The 21359-nt window shown below is 46.4% G+C and overlaps 1 protein-coding gene across 4 annotated transcripts in view; it reads right to left on the reverse strand.

Annotated features, from left to right (window-relative positions):
* The window catches only part of sema5ba (sema domain, seven thrombospondin repeats (type 1 and type 1-like), transmembrane domain (TM) and short cytoplasmic domain, (semaphorin) 5Ba), a 107759-nt gene that overhangs the window by 42676 nt on the left and 43724 nt on the right, over window positions 1-21359 (reverse strand). For all 4 annotated transcript variants that reach the window (XM_036545041.1, XM_036545042.1, XM_036545043.1 and 1 more), the window contains exons 2-4: window positions 17863-18109; window positions 8998-9097; window positions 8841-8886 (exon numbers count right to left, since the gene is read on the reverse strand). In XM_036545041.1, the coding sequence (XP_036400934.1) occupies window positions 8841-8886; window positions 8998-9097; window positions 17863-18055 (339 nt within the window). In that variant the 5' untranslated portion in view covers window positions 18056-18109. The remainder of the gene's footprint in view (window positions 1-8840; window positions 8887-8997; window positions 9098-17862; window positions 18110-21359) is intronic.

Raw genomic sequence — 21359 nt, forward strand, 5'->3', positions numbered from 1 at the left:
ACGTTAACACACTCATGGATTTTCTGCGTTTCCCCCGACAACCCCCTGCCAATACATCCAACCCTTTATCTTTTAATGATCTGTACGAAAAAAAAAACAATCTGCATAATATCATTCTACTCCAGCGCGGCGTCTGATTAAGGTGCAGCAGATCCGCCTCCTAAGACTGGGGAGACAATCCATCTATGTGGCCCTCCTTCTAAGGTCCCCTCCTCTTCAATAGGGCGGTCGGCCGCGCCCCGTTTCGTCCTTTAACTGAGTCCCCTATTCACGCTGTCGGTGCCCTTCCATTCACGGCACCGCTGATAGATGTGACAAGACTCTCAATGGCTCTCCTCATTGTCCCAGAACACTGATCCCTACATAAGAGGGCGCAGATACTCTTTCCGAACACCCCCCCCTCCCTTTCACTACACCACCACCCCCCCACCCCTACCTCCGCGCCTCCATTTTTTGCCAATGGACTGGCCAGTTTTAAAATAGAATCAATTTAGCAGGGGGTTCACTCCCCTTTCCTCGCAGTAGAACTGACTGACCGGGTTTGGCCCTGGGGCTGTATTGTGTTGGGGGCAGGGGGGCAGGGGTGGGGTGGCGGCGACAGCTCTTTGAAGCTCCGCAGCTGTGCCAGAGCACATTTTCATCACAGGCGGAGAGGGGGGTGAAAGGAGACGCAGCCGCACACAGCGGTGTGAAGCTCTGGCCTGGTGCAACGTCACTGCAACGTCTGCGTAACGGTAAAGCAACATTAAAGTAATATTAAAGTAAGACTGAAAATGTCAAAGCAACATGGGGAGGACATTGCATTGTATTCTGGGAGGTGAGTGCAGGTTTTCATTAGAGAGGTTGCTGGTTCGATTCCGCACTGGGGCACTGCTGGGGCAAGGTACTTAATCCAGAATTGCCTCAGTAATTATCCAACTGTATAAATGGGTAAGATGTAAAAATTGTAACCTATGTAAGTCGCTCTGAATAAGAGTGCTTGCTAAATGCCAATAACGTTAATATAAATGTAGAGAGGGGCCCGAGTGCCAGACACAGGATCCTCCTGTGAAGGATTAGTATTAAAGATGGCCAGAGCCCAGATAAGCATGCCTGGTCTATGTCAGAGGGTGATGAGCGGCACTCTCCATCTCCACAACTCGTGTCCACCCCAATGTGATAAAGACTACATTAATAATTAAATCTCAGCAAATTGCACAAGAAAATGAATCACGAAATGAACGAATTCAAGCATGACTCATCGAACTATCAGGTCACGGATTCCAAATTTCTACCACGGGCTATCAGTGTTTTTGAATATTAAAGGGAAGAACTTTCATTCTGAAATACAACCAACAACCCCCCCCCCCCGCTACTGCTTCCATTGCAGACTACCTCCGAGTATTTGTGTACAAGACGCATTTTTCAAGAACCAACATGTAGGTGATTTTATCTACCACCAGACAAAATATATCACGCTTTCTATATGCTGGAATAGAGGATTTAAACACCCTCAGATAGTAAGGAATAAACACACAAGTAATCAGGCTTTGAGAGATCAGAACAGAGTTTAAGAACCCTTCTTCCAGCCAAAACAGTTTTGTTTACCCCTGCATTATTAGAATCTACTGAGCCATTTAAGGTCAATGGTCTTGAAAATGCTTTTCCTTTGGCCCAGTTAATTGGTGAGAAACCCCTTCACCTCAGGTTCTACAAGTCAGGCTTCCTGTATACTGAAGCTCCTGAGTCTTCAGCTTCTGTTAGTCCCCACGGCTCAAAGCAACGCATGCTGTTACCTGCCAGCGCAGAATGCATACATCGCTTTGAAGAGAAGCAAACGTAGCCTTGTCTAGAGATAGCCTGGTATACGGCGGGCAGGCAGGGGTGGGTGTGCGTCCGTTAAATTGCTTTGTCTGACACTTTGAGAGCCAGTTTATTGCCGACTCCAGCCAAGGAGTCGACACTTCACAGTCCAAGCCCTGTAAAGATCAGCCGGCTGCCTTTGCCTCATCTATCACCGAGATCAGCGAGTAAATACGTCGTCAAAACAGTCATCGTCAAAACATAAAAAGTAAAAGGACAAAATAAGATTTTAACAGTGCAACTGAAATGTGAGAGACGATCAGATGTACACGAACAGATGGAAGAGATGTATGTCTTCCTGCTCTGACGGTTCCAGCGGTTTTCATGGGAGGAAGCTAAAGAGGTGTCTTTTAGAGTCTGCGTAAGGGTTGGGGAGGGGGGGGGGGCAGCAACACAGAAAAATCGCTTCATGAAGGAGCAGGAATAATGTGGGAATAATGATGCCAAAATTGGTAGGTTTTGAATGGAACTGGCCACCTCTATTTTAAAGAAAATCAGGAGATGGATGGTGCCTACGCCTGCATTTAGAGGGGGACAAAAGGATCATAAGAAATGGCCTGCTATTCTCAGCCAAATGGAAAAATACAGCTCAAAAGCATGAGGCACACAGGGGTCAGGCTGTATAAATGGCTTCTGGACAGAGAGAGAGATGTAAACGTTAGACTAATTCTGTTTTTGGTTCTTGCGTACAAGCAGAGACTTCAACACATTCCATCCACACCTCCTGCTCATACCCAATGCGACAGAGCTACAGAAGGAGTTGGCATCCTCCGGCATAATTTGGGTGTGTGTCCACTCTTTTTGAAATGGACAAATGATATAAATTATCCTCTACCACAGAATTTCACAAACAAACCTCATAGTGATTAACCTCCTTTACAGTTTGCATACCCAACGCACATAAGTGTCTAAAGGGTAACTTCAACCCAAGTTTATGCATTGCTCCATATGGTTACCACTGCGGGTGTCCCTCTCTGAAAAGCTCATTCCTTTTAATAATTAAAAACACAAAGGGCATTTTTTATCGCTCTCCCTTTTTCTCCCCAGCTTTTGGAATCGTAAATCACTACGCCCGCTCGACTCCCCGGCAGGCTCCCACCAATGAGCTCGCTCTCCTCAGACACGCTTGCCCTGTGACACCTACAGCTATTTTTCACACCAAACGCCAGCGGAGCCCCAGCAGACCAGCTTGTGCTGATTAGAGGGGTGCCACATCCCTGGCTGACATCACACAGTAACCTATAGGTGACTCGCGGATCACTGGGAGAGCAGAGTATCCCAGGCAATTAGCCTACCCTCCCCCTGTGAGACCAAAAGCAGCTATGCCCTGCCATTGCTGACTCAAGCTCATTTTAAATCCTTTCGTGGGAGCCTAAATCACACCAGGCGATCTAACCTTAATGCAAAGCCCAGGGTCCACTGCTCCACCTCATCATTTAAATGCATATACAGACTTCAAAACCTCAGCTATAACACAGATATAATCCACTCTTTGTATGCTAAGATGGTTTGTGCCCTTCTGCGGGGAATTTCCACCCATTTAATCAGGGAACTAGCCATGTACATAGGTTTATAGGTTTGGTGTGAGCAGTTTCTCAGTATTATTCTGGGGATTGAAGGCAGAAGCAGAGTAAGGATTAGATTCTGTTTCAAGTAATATTTTAAGGAATATCAGTATTTCAGTAAGAAAACCAGATTAAACGTTTACAAAATCCACTGGTGCATGTTTTAAAGATGCACATGAAGCCTGAAAAAAACTTGCCGGAGGGAGTTAGAAGCCAAGTGTCAATTTGTTGTTCATGAGAGGAGGAATGTCACACGCTGACATTATCAGAGCATAACATTCTGCTGGTAGGAACTGGAAATTTACCCGTGAAAGTGCCTCCTTGCTTTTTAATCTGCACAGCTAGTAAGCATTTTTAATTTGAGTGATTTCAGTGGAGTTATCTTTTAAATGAGTAAATTCTAGGAGCACTTACTAATGCAAGTTAATGTTTCCTGTTATCTGGGAGATTCTGGCCAATTCAGGCTGCCCCTGCAGTCACCAGAGGTCAGATTCAAGATGCTCTTTCCCATAATTACCATTACAGGAATCCACATCCAAGTCACACACACGCTCAAAACCCCTGACATGACCATTGCTAATCTCACAGGAATACAAACACAGAAATACCACAGACATATATTTTATTATTTAGGGACTGTCGTACAGTATATGTAAGATTATACGTGCTCATGGAGTCGAACAAGATCAAACATTTTTCATCTGAATTCTGATTAAACATGGTTTTTCTTCTTAATATTACAATTATTCATTGCTGTGCAGCTGCTCTTACCAGTAATTCAGCACATCAGGTACAATGCCAATGCTGCACCTTGAAAACTGCTGGCTTGTGGTGGCAGGCCACATTGCCTACTTGAAAGATACAGGCAACCTCTAGGAATGGCTGTAGTGAGCTTCGGAGGCCTTTCTGAAAGAGGGGGAGGGATTCTCAGCTCCCTGCTGTTTTGCTCCAAGTGCAGTGTGTCCAGAATGGAATTTGCAGCCCTGACTATTCCCTTGTAACTGACTGGCTGTACACAATGTGTGTGTGTGTGTGTTTGTGTGTGTGTTTGTGTGTGGTGGGGGGGGGGGGGTATTCCTTTGGCAACACTTGCTTTATCCAGCCATGTCAATAAAGCTCATTATAAATCTGAATTTGCATTTGCTAAAGAGGGAGAGAGAAGGGAGAGAGGGAGAAAGAGAAGGAAGAGAGAGAAAGTGAGGGATGGAGGGAGGGGTTCCGCTTGCTAAGACTCAGACTGTATGGATTCCCATCCTGTGTGATGTTTGTCAGAGCAAACGGCAATCTCTTCTTGCAAATGCGTGCTTGTTTACATTCCAGGCTTGGGTAGGCAGGGTCTTATCTTGCATGCAGGCACTCAACTGACAAAAACAGCCCCCTGCCCTCTGAATGCACCCCGTCCTCTGGTGTTGGTGAGGTGCTTCCATTTCAGCTCTGGCAGCACATGTGCTTGGGACAGGCTGATCTCCCAAATCAGCACCCCCCCCCCAACCTCCCCCACCCAGCCCGGCTCACACTTTTCACAGCTCATCATAAACACTGCCCAGACTTGGTCAGTTCCCCTTCGTACCATCCTTACAGACATATCCTATAGGACATGTCAACATTCCACTGAATCCTACAAATGGCTTAGAGCCAAACTGCTGTGGGGCACTTCTCTGAAAATCAAAGCTAGGGAAAATGCTTGGCTGGATATCTAGATGTTTGAAAATCAGTCTGGTAATACGCTGTCTGCTTGGTCTAGAGTTTCTCCGTCCAGAGAAATACTTTCTCAGGGTTTCACATGCTAATACTTCCATTACACTGCTCCAGGAAACTTGAAACATGTCTTCCTTGTATATAAATGCAAAATGATCACTAGTTCACTCTACATTTACAGAGTGAAACCTTAGACACACTGTAATGCTATAGCCAGCTGGGCTGTCCCACTGGCTACTATTTCACTACGAGACGGGACCTGCCCTGCCTCATGGGGTCAATGAAGTGCAAAAACTGTAAACGCACCCTGCTCACTGGCAAGTTCACTGCTCACGTCAGCCACCTGTTAAGCCAAGTTAAAGCACATCATTCTATGTTACATCTGCGGTTGCCTTTCTCTCGGCATACAGTATGACATACAGTACCGGTCAAAAGTTTGTATGCTCCTGATTAAGATAATGGAAAACATGCATTTTAAGACATTTTAATCTCAAGACTTATGCTTAAATGCTTGAAATTAATTGTTTCTTAGACAACTATAAATAGTGAAGTTGATGCCTATGTATGAATTTATTTCCAAAAAATTATTTTTACTATTTTGGCTACTTTGAAGAATCTAAATTATATGCTAGTTTTCATTTGTTTAGCACTTTTTTGGTCACTGCATTTCCATTTGTGTTATTTCATAGTTTTGACATCATTACTATTATTCTGAAATGTGGAAAGTAGTAGAAATAAAGAAAAACCCTTCCATAACTAGGTGTGTCCAAACTTTTGACTGGTACTGTATATGAATACTACACACACATGCACATGCATGCACGCACGCATGCATACGCACAAAGAAAATGAGCACTGAAGCAGAGATGGACACCAAGTGGAAAAACTTGCACTCCGTGCTCGGAGGTGGAGAAGCACGTTAAATCTCAATTGCTCGGCAGGGGAAGGAACAGCTCAATGCACATTTGGCTGATCTGCATCGCACATCAAAGGCTAATGCCTAAAGAGGTGCAAAAAAGAAGATAGGACTGCTTAATTATTCTGGCAATACAGTCCCTTTCAGTGCCGGCAGATGGGATCGGTGCGCGAAACACTTAGTAGGGCTGCAAGGACACAGCGTGTGGGTGGACTCAATCTCCGACAGCGACTCTCCTGTCGAGCTACCCGCGCGAGGGCGATGACGGCGGCGCTCGATGAAGGAGTCATCACTTCCCAGACGGCCCCGGCGATCCCATCAGGGCCCCTCCCTGGGAGACAAAGTGCCACGCAGCCGAGAACAGATCCTGATAATTAACTCGCCCACTCTGTACGGGCCCGGGGGCTGCGAGCCGAAAACAGTGCGCCGCACTAACAATGCCCCCCCCTCCCCAAAAAAAAGACGACGACTTCAAGAGCTGCTGTCCCACAAAAGAAGCGCCTACACTCTTCCTCTTCCTTTAGAGAGTTAAAGGTGATGGTTGTCCAAAAAAAAAAAATAATAAAATAAAAGCGGGCTGACCTACTAAACCCGAAAACTCCTTTTAAAGCAACTCTCGACGCATGTGTTCAAGTATTTAAATAGCTTTCCCGAGCTCTGCTACAGTCATTAAACCCAGTGTAAAAATTGCTGAGTCTGGCTGGAGTGGACGCAGTGCTTCTCTCACTGCGCAGTTTGACGTGCATTAGAGCCCCCCCCCCCCCCCCCACCCCGCCCCCCATCCGCAGCACCTGCTTTGAGCCATGCGCGGGCGCGGGTGTTGGAACCGGCGGCGGTAATTGTGGCGGCAGGGACTCTGCTGGGTACGGCCCTTTAATGGGGCCGAGGGGCAGATCAAACTAGGGTTGGCATCAGCAGTTCCACCCTACCACTGAAGCATAACTTAAAAGCCCGTCCGTGCCTCTCCTGCCAAACCCGCATGTTTCGCATTTGGAGCAGAGCGCATGAGATGAATTGCCCTTCACTCAGGGCCATTATTCTCCTGGCAGATATGCACAGGGTGATTTTAATGACAGGAATGAGGAGCAGGGAGTGGGGGGGAGAGGGGTGGGGGAGTGGGGGGGGTTATGGAAAGCACTTATAGGCGGCCAAGCCAGAATTACATGCTGGGAAGTTGTCCTTGAAATATAAAAGAGAAAGTTAATTAAAGTTAATTTAAATGCTCACGACAAACTGGGATTCAGTCCGTTCTGATTTTAAACAGAGGTCTGGACCAGCCTCTGCACCGGATGGGTATGGAGAAGGACATTTCCGATTGGGGAGTGTGGGTGGAGTTGGGACTGACAGAGTGGCTGTGCTGTACTGTACTTTTCAGCACTCTCCATCAGTCCTAGCTCTGCTGCCTCTGCTTGAAGCAAACTTCCTTCCATCTGTGTCTGTGTTTAACTAACTACTCGCTTTTCACCAGCTGTCATTTCCGTGCACAGATGTGTCAGAGTGATTCTAAAACACTGCGACATATCCATGACAAGACCGCATTCAGACTCTGAGAGGACGGGATTTCAGAAGAATAACATGACAACATAAACTGTCCCTGACTCTCGGCTACAGAGTTAAATCAGCGGCCTGACAGAGTCCCAGCTCTGTCCCCACTTAAGCCTGCTGTCAGACACAGACACCAGCTCCTCGCTGACTGGCGTGCTTTGTGGTCATTGATTTGGCCCCTGTTACAGCGTGTGATGGTCCAGTCAGCCCAAATGAAAAGAGGGTCGTCTTGTTTACTCCTGATCCAGGATCACCCTGGGAGAGACAAGCTGAGGCAGAGCACTGTGAGAAGATTGACTTGTTGTCCTGAGACAGGTCAGAGTAGTTGCTGCCAGAAATTTTGAAAGTGCTGGTATGTTGAGTCAGGCAGAGGGAGAGGGGGGGGGGGGTTGTTAGAGGAGGGTGACAGCATTCACCCTTCTGGAACTTTCCATCCTGTCCACTTTGAGAAGGAGTCCGCTGACGCCTCACTCCTCACCATTTAAAAAAAACAGGGAACGTTGACAAGGGCGCGCAAGCTGAGCGAGTCGAACATGTCAAAGCTATGCAGTGAATGCTTGTTGCTACGTGGCTGCTTACACACACTGTGGCATTGATGGATTCTCCACAACCTATTCATCCAAATGCTCAGTTCCAGTAACTGAGCACCCCCGGAATGCAGGGTGGGGCTGCATCAGCGGGCCAACACTCCACATGCGCCCTTCAACGTGGCATAGCTACCTTGCTCTTACTCATAAAAAGAGAACTGGTGGGGCTGGGAGCTGCATAGATATGCAGTTACTAGATTGGAACCCCCTGCACTGAAAGCACATCTTTCTCACATCTATACATTCTTTATCTACAGTGATGCGACTTCGACAGGCCTCAACCCCCTGCCGAGTCAGTCGAGTTCAGAACTCTCATCGCCATGGAGACCTGAGCATTCCAGGCCGACCCCGGGTGATGTGGAGGCAGTAAAACTCCACACTGGCTGCACAGGAGACAGGAGCACAAAGGAGTCTCGCTCTGCCTCTGTACCGGGCCCTACCACCGTCTGAAGTGCGTCCAGCTGATTTTGGGCCAGGCTAGCTCCAGCCTCTGACCCAGAATCAGAGATCACATGCCAGTGCCCACTGCCTGCCAAGTATCTCTGAGAGAGGTACAGCACTGCAGGGAGAGGCAGGTTTCGAGAGAACTGCAGAGGAGAATAAGAAATCACTGAACAGCAGGGATGGTTGAGTATGGGGTTATGGGGGAGCATGTTAATTTGGCTAGGGGCCGTCTATCCCACTCACCTGTATTAGGGAGACATTGCTTAAGCTCAGCCTGAAGAGGTAGTTTCTGCAGAAAGATGAGACAAGGGAGAAAAGGTTAAGATGCGCAGACATATCATACGCAGCGCAAGCTGTGCCTGTAGCCGGACTGAGCGTGGAATGAAATGATGTTCATTACCTCGCTCCCACTATCAGCTGATTCCTGGTGAGGTCCAAGGTCAGCTGGGAGTAGTCTCTCACTCCAGGGTGGGAGAAGTTTGAGATCCAGGGGCTCAGTGCTGCAGAAGGGAAGGATGGGGGGAAGGGGGGATGAGGAACAAAAAAAAAAGGAGATTATGACTGTGGCTTTCCAAGGGGAGGAGAAACAAATGTGTCAACACGCAGCTCGTGGGAATGGAGCTGCCGCTGGCTGGGGCGAGGGCCTGGACTCAGTGCTGCCCCTCTCTGATCTTGTTTGGACAGATGTGTGAAAATCTCACCGCTGAGTCCACTATGTTTGACATGGGGGGGTTAGGGGGTGGGGAGGGGTGCAACATCACATTAGAGCGTCCATTTGGATGATCCTTTGAGCTGGGACGGCCTGCGGCTCTGATCGCCCGTTGATGCACAGGGCTGCCATGGCGACGGGCAGACCCCTGCGAGCGAGCCTCGGACGCCTGGGGACTCGCACAGCCAGCCAGAGAAATGCGACAGGAAGGGACCTATAGCCCAAACAAAGCGGGCGCAGCACGTAATGCGGCGTGATCCTAATGCAACACGACACCCAGTCAAAACAGCGCCTTCAGACAACCTGCTTTAAATCAAAGCACAGTTTGACACTCAAAGTTTGCAAATTAAAACAGCTCGGCTGAGCAGACCTGCAGAGAGCCACTGAATCTTTTAAAGTGGGGAGAAAAAAAAACACAACAACAAAAAAAAAAGCGCATTAAGAAAGACCCGCTTGTTAAGCAGGTCCACTTGATCTTTTTTTGACCTGAGCTTGGTTATCTAAATGGAATTATCCACATGAAGAAAAACCTCATTTGTTATCACTCACTGCAGAACACTTTGAATCATAGCTGTAGCCAAAAACACAGAAAAATTCTGAACACAAAGGGTAATGTCAAAGATCTGTGATATGTTCATAAACCATTTTCACTTCTTAAGAGAACTGTCTCTTAAAATACCCAAGTGATTTATTTACATTTATGTACTTACAGACTATTTTTAGTGATATTTTTCATTTAAATGAATATTTTATTCCTAAAAAACACTATACCTATATTATCTGCTTTTGAAGTGACTTGCTGGAAAGAGGTATGTTGCGGTATTGTCAACAGCTACAATATTTATTATAATGTGTGCTAATATTCTTTATAAACCCTGAAGGGAAATCCCTCCAGGCCATATATTTTTCACTATCTTACAAGATCTTAATCCTGTGTTCTTGTGTATGCTCTTGTGTACCTATTTTTCATCTTTTGTTGTGATAAAAAGGAAAAAAAACCTTAGGGATGTGTTGAGTGAATGAAGGATCTGTTTAAATATGAACTTCACTGTATGTTTCTGTGTTTCTGTATACTGTGTGCATTTAAGTGCTGTTTTCTGTGGGTGAACAGAACCTCACTGAGGAATGAAACCTGTCTTGCGCTCCTAACCGCATGAACGGCGATGGCAAACGGACATCTGTATACATTTCAAAATATTGACAGTGGAAGCTGGCTTCTTATCGGACGGCGGCTGTCCGCGTGCGATAATGCAGCCTGAATAGACGTTCAGGCTGGCTGCCACTCGCGCGCTAATTGAGAGCGCCCTGATGTGACGCGAGATCTCACGCTGACACGGAACCGCGACGCAGCGAGAGACAAACGGAACCGTCTACCGCCGCTCTAACCGCCGAGGAAAACGGCCAGGGATTGATAGGGACCATATGGTGCTGTTAGCCCAGGGATCCTTTATTAAGACATAACTAGGGTGAATGAAATAATCGCAAGCTGAGCTGCCAGGCAGAGCGAGCGGTATCGCTAATCTGCCAGCAACCACCTCCGAGGGTTTTTTGAGACGCGCTCAGCACACAACGGCCATCAATCTCTTTCACGTGTTGATGACTTTAAGGCTGCAGCTGGGAAACAAACAGGAAAGCATACACGGGTAAAATATTCCTTCACATCTGCATGCCAATCAGGGATAAATAGATGAAGAGGGATCCTAAGAGAGGATACTTTCCTCAGATCAAGCACATGCAAAGCCTGGAAGAAGGCTGTACAATCTACAACAGGGAGAACAAGATTTCTCCTGGGGATGGGAAGCCTCGAACAGGCACCCAGCTTACACACAATGTTCTCACAACAGCTCCGTAACATGGTCAACATCCTCTGATGAGCATGTGAAGGAAATTTTCACCCTAACGGTGGGACACCCTTAACACTACAACGGGACTGGAAGGGTCATAGGATCAAGCCAACGAATGTAACGCCGCCAAGAAATACAGTGGCACTGCCTCGTTACATGAGTAATTTGAGCTGGGTCGGTGGCACAAGTCCTTCACCTAAAACCAATTTGAATGCTGGGGCAGAGCAACAAGCTCGATTTGTTAGTGCTCTTTGTGAGCCTTCACAGCGCAGTCCGCTGAGATCGCCTGTGCTTCTGAGAAAGTTGCTTGTTTACTCCTTAACAAGGCATCTGCAGCAGGCACTCATCCCAAAGCTTACAAGTGGTTTATATGCTCAGCAGGCTCCCTAACCTCATAAAGTCTGAGTGGTGGCCAGCAATTCATGCACAATAAAGAGGAATAAATATGAGCTAGCCCAAGGGGGGCTTCGGGCTTGATATTTAAGTTGATGGATGATTATGCATTTTTCATCAATAGGAGTAGGGGTAGATTAATGCATTTGCCCCCAAATCTGCTGAGAGACGAGAAGCTTTCTGGACCCTCGTAGACACTTAGGGACCATAAATCATAACCTTTATCGCCAGCCGTAACACAACTAAAACAGACTTTTTGTTCACTTCGACAAAAAGTTAATGGCTCCCTCCAGGGAAAGAATATTCACAAGTCGGCAATCTCTTCAATATGCTAATTACGGAATACAGAAATCCAGCCACACATGCCAACGTGGTGCTCTGCTTCCCCACCAGCGGTCCCTATCCGGGACACTGAAAACTCTCGCACAAGAGAGTTTTCTCACAATATGTGCTGCCTGACGATTGACATCGTCACTCGAGAAAAGTTCTGACAACCTGACAAACACGGCAATTTCGCTTGCAGTGACCTATGACCCCCTGGGAGGAATGACATTTATTGCAAGGAGTCACTTGCAATGACAAAGGCTGTCACTGGAGAAACTGCAGGCTGAAAAAGACCCTGCCACCAGAAATATGAACAATACATTGGTTCACATCAAACCCAGACTCTCCATATAATATCTGTGTAGGTTCCAGGGTACTAATCACAGCAGCGTAGTGTTAATTAGGTGCTAAGTGAGGTCATACACTGTTTTCTCATGATTTTGTCTGCCAAGTTTCATCAATTAGGCATCTTGTTTACAGAAAAATTCAAAAGCCCATTACCAAATGCTGGCACTGGAAACAGGCATGTTTAACCTTGAGAGAAACAATTAAATACAAACGAGCTAATTGTCTAATGTTCTACAATATTCAGCTTGTGGGCTTAAAGTATTTGTTTAATAGTATTCCATGGGATGAAAGAATCATTAGCATTGACAATCTTTTGTTTATTAGAATTATGCATGTGTGTATAGTTTGCTTAACCATGTTCAGGAGCCAAACTGCTGCTTACAAATTAATACTTATTTGCCTCGTAAGGTTCAGCCGCACTCATATAAATACGAATAAACATACTCAAAAATAATTTCTGTAAATAAATTTCTGCATCCATTTAAGGCACAAAGGACAAAAGAGCAAATATGTTACCATGTCCAGTTCACCTAAACAACAGTTTTTTTTTATAAGTACTGGAGACCAAACGAACAAAAGAAACATGAACAAGGAAATTGTTTGTTTCAAATGTACAGAGAATTCAAAGTGGATAATTGTGTAAATGGATAACTGCTGCGCAGTGAACCGATTATTCAAACTGAAATATGCCCAAATGAGCACAATATTGTAATTGTAGAATTTGACATCCACAACAGGAGTGACTGGAATTGCCTTACCCGTTTTTGTTCTTTCCTTTTGTTTCTCTGGTCTCCAATGAATATAAAAATTGCTGTTAAGAACAACCCAACACCCTGATGCAGGCTGGAAGGTAAAACCATGCTTGCTTTATTTTTTTTGTTGAAAGCAAAAAGGACAAAGACAGAAATAAAAATGAACAGATGAAAGTAATTGTTCGTATTTATTTGAGTGCGGACTTTGACAACCGAATCTGTTAAAATACCTCTTTTGAATCAACACGTCCTAAAGCACAAGAATCAGCAGAACAGAGCTGTTCTGAGCTTATTGAGTTTAAACTCATTTGCCCAACAAATAATTGTATTTCTGGTGCCTCTCATGCATTGGGAGAAAGCTGGGGCCAAACAAACAGTGACCTGTAAGCCATCACTTCACATGTTTAAATGCTTTTCATACAATCCAACCACAAAGGGCAGAATGACCTGAAAAAAACACCCCTGGGGCTCAAATCTGTCCCAGACAAGCAGATAAGGAGAGACGCCCTGTTCTCCTGGGGAAATTCTGGAATGACCAAACAAACCTATAGGTCTCCCCGAATGGGTCCCCTGCCAGACGGGCAGCATCAGAGGGAGTTGAAGCCAAATGAGATTAGAGGCAGGATGTCTGGCCCTGGCAGCACCTCAGCCTCTCCAGCACTAATGGCCCCTGGGCCGACGACAGCACTGATCACGCTGTGCCCGGTGCCCAGGTAAAAGCTGACACAGTCCAACAGCTAAGGCGTAAAAAGCTTCTCTCTGCAGCCAGCTGTTCTCCCATTTCCATCCCTGACTTAAACGATCCGCCCACTTTTCATCAGAGCGGTGACTGTCTCATTGCTGTGGCCTGATTGTATAAACTGAAATGGTGTTCAGAAGCTGTTTTCCGTTTCCCCCCCTCTCCTATCCATGTGTCTATCTTTTTTTTGAGGAGGTCGCAGAGGCCGTCAGTCGTCAAGGGGTTGAGGCCGAGGGCTGAGCCATGCCAGCGGCACAGCAAATCCAATTTCTCCCCAAGAGTGATCTACAACAATTGGAAAAGGGGATAATGGATTGGCTGGAAAAAAAACATCTGATTTTGGAGGGGAACAGTAGGTGCGTTTTCTGGATTCTCGAAGAGTGGGAATGGGGGGGGGTGGGGGGGGGTTGTGCATTAAAGCAGAAGCTGATGGGATGGCTCTCTTTAAAAAAAAAAAAAAAAAAAACACACACCACAAAACATCATCTGTTCACATTTGTACTGCTACTGCTGTTTTCTGTTTTACTTGGACGATAGCCTGTCTGTATTTACGACCAGGGAGATCCGTGTGGTTCATGCAGTTCCCCCAACAAGATACGAATGCAGAAGGGAGAACTCTGCACCTCCACAAACTGACATCTGTTCCCCTGGCTGGCCCCACGGAGGAGAAAAACAAAGCATCACATTCACAAGTGGTGATGAGCAATGGGTCTGCCATTACGGTCTTGGAGTGTTATGAGAGGAGGACAAGCAGCACATAATGACAGTTTAACGTGATGGAGGGCCCGAGGCCGGCCGGGGACTACTGTGACCTCTGACCAGCTGCGCCGTTATCACCAGCCAATTAGAGTCTGTGAGTCACACGGCCATGAACTTTGCGAGAACGGCCGTTATTGCCGGCGTGAAAACATCGCTCGACTCTCTCTCTCTCTCTCTTTCAAATACCGAAAGGGCTTCACGCCTGTGCCGTTGTCCCGGTAAATACAGATGGCGAGGCGATCCTCCCGAACAAACAATCTTCTGCCCATTACAACAGGCCGACAGAAAAGTGCCAGAGCCGTTAAACCAAAAGTGCGCATTCCGTGCGGACAAATTACTGTTATTTCTGCAGGGCAGGCAAACACAATCCTGAGAGATGGGATCCGTTTGCCTGCTCGCCAGGTGAGATTTACTGCGCAATGTGATGAGAAGACTTGCCTCAAACCAATCGTTCACCACCTCCTTGGGGTTCCCCCCCCTGACTTGAGTCCGTCCTGGACCTGAACCATTCGACTGAGATGCTGAATTAGCATTTTGCTGATGACTGCATTAACTTTCAGTACTGTACTGCATTCATGGCTGGCATTGACGCTGCCATTCTATGTGCTTGCTAGATTGTAATCTGCACTCTCCGTTGCACTCTGGACTCGTATCCACTGGCACTCTTGTTAGCCACCCTGGAAAGGGCAGCTGCCAAATAAACAAAGGATTAGAATCATCTCAGAGCAGGCAACAATGGCGCTTTACACACCACTTCATGACTGCAGCTGCCAAGTGCTGGTGATCAAGCAATTCATACCTTTTGCACTCTGAAACAAAGCACTGACGCATGGTGAATGCAGTACATGACAGCACGACCCTGTAAGTGGTTCAAAAAGCTTCACCTGCCTATCACATTATTATCAGGGTACGGTGTGTGGTTTTTACAATGTAATGCTTTCCAGCAGTGGTGTAATAGTAAGGTACAGGGCTCATAAGCCAAAGGTTGCCGGTTCAATTCCCAGGTGTGCTACTGTGGTTGTACCCTTGGGCTTGGTGCTTGAATTCAGCAAACACCCATCTGCATAAATGGATAGCATATGCTAGCTAACAACATTTTAGCTATGCAAGTGGCTCTAAATGAGAGCGTCTGCTCAGTGACTATAATGTAATGTTATTCTAACCTGTGGTGCGAACCTGTGTGATGTTTCGTGCTGTCTCTGCTGATAGCTCCTTGAGGATTAAGACGTACCTGGAACCTTAGAGCTGATTTCACTACGATACTAAGGCGCCTCCGGTGTGATGATAATCACGCAGCGTCTGACAGCTGAGATCTCAAGATGATCCCAGTCCCACAGATGTGTCTCTGTAAAGCAGGCACTGTGAGTGGTAATCACCAGGGAACTACATGATTATATAACTGTAACTACGGGGAGATATGCACAGCACGTCGCTCGCGTCTCCTGCCTTCGTGTGACATTTATATTTATTAATCCGACACGTTCATTTGGGTCGATGCCACGTTTGAATGCTGAGCACCAGCTAAGGTACATCTGAATTCATCTGCTGTCAGAATATAAGGTCAATGTCACAGGCCGTTTTTACCATCCTAATGTCCTCAGTATCTTTTGGCTGCCAGGCTGAGCATGTGCATATGCTCGCCCCCCCCCCCCCCCCCCCCCCATTTGGTGAATTTGGTCAGACTGTGAGGGTTGGGTTCCATTGCCTGTGTGTGGGAGCATGAACGTAAACGGGAGCTGAAGGGTATGTGAACGGCTCCCGCAAAGGTGACAAGGCCGGGCCTGTTACTTTGACCTTTCTTGAACAGGAAGTTGACAGCACCTGGAGGGCCTGCAGGGGGGCAGTCATGCTCACTGGTGCATCCCAACAGATCCGGGCCCAGCTGCGGACAGCACGCTCCACTGGGCCTGGCAGTGCTCCTGGCCTCCGCACAAAAACAGACCTGCCTCTCGGCCCCGTTTCAAAGGCGTGCCTGATTGCTGTTCACACGCAGCTGAACCTGAGACCAGCCCGCCCCTTCTGCAGGTGAATTCACACACACAGCAGCTTCAATGGTGAGCTGTGTCAGAGCTGTCAATTAACGGAGCTAATCTTCAGCTGAGCTGACACCCTCTTTGTGCTTGCAATTCTATAGTGTTTAAGAAAAAAAGAATTTTAAGGTATACTGGCTACTATACTATGCAAATGCTCCTTCTGTGCTTACTGTGAGAATCCATCCAAATATCTAAAGCTGCACGGACGGAGGTCTTAAAAATCTGGGCAGTGCTCACTGCACTATTGTTATTGAAAGCAGAAAAACACCATTTCCTAAAATGATTGCAATAAAACCAGACAGCCTCGGGAAATGTCCATATGAACTATGACTATATACTGTGCACCCGGATTTCTAATAACAAAAACCCCTGCGGCGGTTTTTTTTTTCTTCCCTTCGACTGAGCGCTTTCTGCAATCTTCATCGTTCCCGCTGGGAAAAGCAAGCAAGCACTGTGTTCCCCAGAAACAAGCGCTGCAATCTTAGGGACCTCATCTTTTACACCATGCATCTATAGCTTTAGTCTAAACAAACCCTTCTAATTTTGGCGATGTGCTACACTGCACGTTTCTGCCACCCCTGTAAAGATTAAGATTTGCCTGAGAGAGACTCGCATTTCGATGCGCGCAGCATTCTTAATACACGCTTGCATGACAACATACGGAATATCGCTTTGTACAATTTAAAAATTTAGAGTTTATCTTGCACAGCATGCCCATCAGACACTGTGTTTGTAAGCGTAGCATGCTGTTTCGTAGGTATGTGCGTCAGGTACACTGGAACAAATGTCTCACACACAAACCAGAAGGCTTGCACTGGGAAGACAGGAATGGGCAAACCTTCATGAAATAATAATGACTTTGTCTGTGGCCTCTTAATGGATCAATACAAATAAGATCTCTTGCCAACCAACACATTCGCAATAATGGCTAAATAAATATTTGTCAGGTAATATTTCTTTACAGGCAAAATGCAACAGAGCTGAAAATGCTACAATAAAACCAAATTGCTGAAGAGATCTACAGTGTGTGTGCTGTCAAAATCGATTTTGGCAGGGTGTACCTTGCAGATTACATTGAGTTTTACTGGCTTCAGAAAAGTCACGCTTAAAATAAAATGGCAGAAACTTGCGAACAAGTGTACACAAAGAATATGGGATAAGTCTAAATTCTCTTATGTCAACATTGAACTCTTGAATCAAGGCAGTGTGACATATAACAAGGTGATACATACCACAATTCCCATCACTAAGCCTTATGTGATATGCATCATATGATAAATGATACTGTTACATTATGTAAATTTTCCAAAATGCATGGAACCCCACTACAAATTTTGAGATGAAACGGGTGCACAGGCGCTCACCTCGGAAGGAGACTACAGGGTGCTCTCGGCGGGTGCACTCCGGCGAGGGCTGCGTGGCCAGCGTGGGGGTGGGAGTGGGGGTGGAAGAGAGCAGAGGCTGCTGGGACATCGTGGGCGGGAGGACGAGGAGGTGGAGGAGCAATAGCAGGCCGGGGGCTGATGGGGACACGACGTCCCGTAGCGATGTGGTCATGGTGGCGGGAGGGGGCCGACCGCTCCTCTAACAAGGTGGGCCTCAGGGAAACACCTGCAGGGGGGCGGAAGGAACAGTCAGAATGCAGTCGCTGATGACAAAACCAAACCCAGCCTAGCAGCCCTCCCGCCTACAGGCCTCTCTCCTCTGAGCCACTGGCTGCAAGAGAGAGGAAAAAACAAGCAAGGCAATTTGGTAAATTGTGGTGAAAATCCAATACAAGGCTTCAAAACTCAAGTCTCAAACAATGACTTTCAATCTTAAAGTGCACCTGTGGAAGTAATGAAACTGCCAGTTTATTTGTCATCATTTAACCTACATTTCTGTGGGGAAAATTTAAAGAGCGCATAGCAATTTAATAGCCGTCACAAGGGTGATTTATAAATGCTTGGCGCTGTATGATAAACCAAACACTTTCTCTATGTTTTTTTTCTGGTCAGAGAAAAAGCAAGAACCAACTGTACTGCCTTTTAAAACATCAGGAATTGTAATTGTGCATGAAAGTTTCTCCTGAAAGAATGTGTTAAGTTCAAAGAGACCGTGCATCTCCCATTGCTCTATAGCAATTAACTTGAAATGCTTCAAGCCAGTGACTGTGGGAGATGTTTGATTCATTGACCCCAAAATTGGTGGCTTGGCTTTGGCTGTCTTCAATTAAGCCTGTCTTTATGTACTTATCACTCTTCCATCAGCGTATCTCCAAGGAGAGGCCATCCCAACATCAAGCCTGAGCTCATTAAGACTGGAAATATGAGGAGCTGCCTTCATTATTCAGCTTAACATGACAGTTTGGTTTTGACAAGAGCTGTGCAGCACTGAGCTAGATCCAGGGAGTCAGCCTTTTCCTACAGTATATGACAGGTCTGAAAAGACGCATTGCACGACGACAAAAACAGGCCGCATCATACCACAAAACGACATGATAGGAGAAATCAACGAGGACATGGCAACAGTGCTAAGTTTAATAAAACCAAAACAAAACAAAAATACAACATTACTCATCAGGGTGTGAAAGTACAAGCCATTAAATCAGTAAAAAAAAAAAAAAAACTTATTTCCAGAAAAACATTTTTGTGATTCATATTAACTGAGGACCGTGAAGTTATTTAGAGCACACAGAGCACAGGCCATCACCCTCGTGTTCAGCGCTCCTGAACCAGAGCCCTTTTGCCAGCAGCAGAGGTACTGAGGCCCTTAAGCCCTCCTCTAGCTGGCAATTCGGATCAGTGATACGTTTCTCAGGGCAGATCTCCGGACCCGGCCTCATTCAGAGCAGAATCAGGTGGAGCGGTTAATGGGCCAGGCCCCATCTGTGAGTGGACAGGAGATCGGAGGGATCGGTCACACAGCGCCGAGTGACAGCGCATCCGTCTCATCTCAAGGGGACAATCCCAGATCTGCCCCCGAGAAGGGACAATACAGGTATGGTGACAATTTACCCTGCAGTGCCACAAATGCAAAATACAACGACTTGTAACTGTGACTGTAATTACCATGCGGAAATAATGCAGCCTGCAATAATTAAAAAAAGCTCAAAGATCGTAATTACTGACCAGGGAGTTTTAAAGATGACAACATTACGCCAACAACTGTCGTGATAAAAAATTCAAATGTGCACACAAAAAACTGCATTAAAATGTTGGTGGCAAGGAATCAGCGATGTGTACTCATTTCATTGGGTAATCATTAGATTATTAGCCTGTTCGTCTCAATTCGTTCACACTGCTAATCAATTGCCGCTCACTCTACGACTAGAAAATAATTAGGTAAATCCAAATTTAACAAGGGATTTATTCAAAATATGGTCCATGGCTTAAGCAAGCACTAATCAGTCCACACAGATGATATGCTGTTGCTACAGGAAAAACCAAGATTCAATAGCTTAAATCAGGCTATGCTAAACAACTTCTAGGTTTTAAATAACTGTTATTATCGTTGGGAGATGGGTCTACAATGTGAAACACATGCCTTGACTGTAGCTATCCATGAATACTCATGTGCGATTGTTAGAATGGAATGGGTGCATCTGATAATGATAGGAAGTAACCGGAAGAATACTGTCCGACAAAGAAAGGTAAAGTAATCAGTCCCACTCAGTTTAAGTCTTCAGTCATTAAGCTTCAGTCATTATCAAATGTATCTACACCTAGTGGGTTTTGAATAGGGTTAAGCTATCTGATCCAGGATCAGTGTTTGAAGGCATCATATTACAGGAGCAGGTATAAGGAGGAAGGGATAAACTGGACCTGGCTCAGGGGTTCTTTCAATATTCATTTTTAATATTCATTTGAATAAATAGCTGAGCTGGGTTTGTACATGTGACCAGGCCAACAGATGTTGAGTCATCAGTCGCCTCAGAGACTGGAACGACGGCGCACACACAAAGCGCACACACACGGAATCAAGCAAACACTAGTGCGCAAACACAGCACCACGCACACACAATTCACTCACACAGAATGTGCGTGCACACACAGGCAGGCGTGTCCACGCACGCACGCCTTCTCTCCTTAGACCCGTACCCCTCCGCGGGTCTTGGAAAGCGGGCAGCGCAGGCCACGCCTCTCCATGCCACAGCGTGCCCTCTCCGCCAAACTGCCACTGGAGTGGCCTCACTGATAGTCTTACGTGCCCTCTGACGTGCTAACGTTTAGAAGATTAGTACTCTGACTTGCGCTGGATTACAGCTCCGTCTGACAAGATTAGGCTGATCTTTAAACAGGCCGGTTGGTGACAGGAAGATGAGGTGGACCTGGAAATTCCCTGTAATGCGGTAATGACCCGGCATGGGAATGCTCTGCATCAGGAGCCCATAAAGAGAGTCTATTAAAATTAAAACAGTGAAGAGTTTGCACTTGGCTTGAGAGGCTGCCTTGGGAAAGTACTAATGCATGCGCACACATGCCCCTTCCACAGCTCTCACAGCATGGCCAATCACATGCTCCTGGGTGGGGAAAAAAACAAAAAAAAAAAAAAAAACAAAAAAACGCTTCAGCTGCACCTTGCTACATACGCTAATCTGTAGCCACGGCAACAGCGTTGAGGCCTGTGTTAATCGGCGAGCCTTTAATGGAGCTGAAATGAACAAACATGTCTGCATGTGTGCTCAGCACTCCCAGCCAACACAGACACAGCGACGGATGCTCACCGAGACATGGGAGGCTGGAAATAAAATTCCAGTCACTTCAAAATGAGGGCACGATGCCAAGGAATCACTTGTTGATAATGCCCGGGAATCTCGCGTGGACAGGACAACATGTTCCCCTGCAGAACAGACTGGACCGACTGAACACTATGGACCGAG

Source organism: Megalops cyprinoides, chromosome 14, assembly GCF_013368585.1.
Source record: "Megalops cyprinoides isolate fMegCyp1 chromosome 14, fMegCyp1.pri, whole genome shotgun sequence".
NCBI classification, from domain to species: Eukaryota; Metazoa; Chordata; class Actinopteri; order Elopiformes; family Megalopidae; genus Megalops; species Megalops cyprinoides.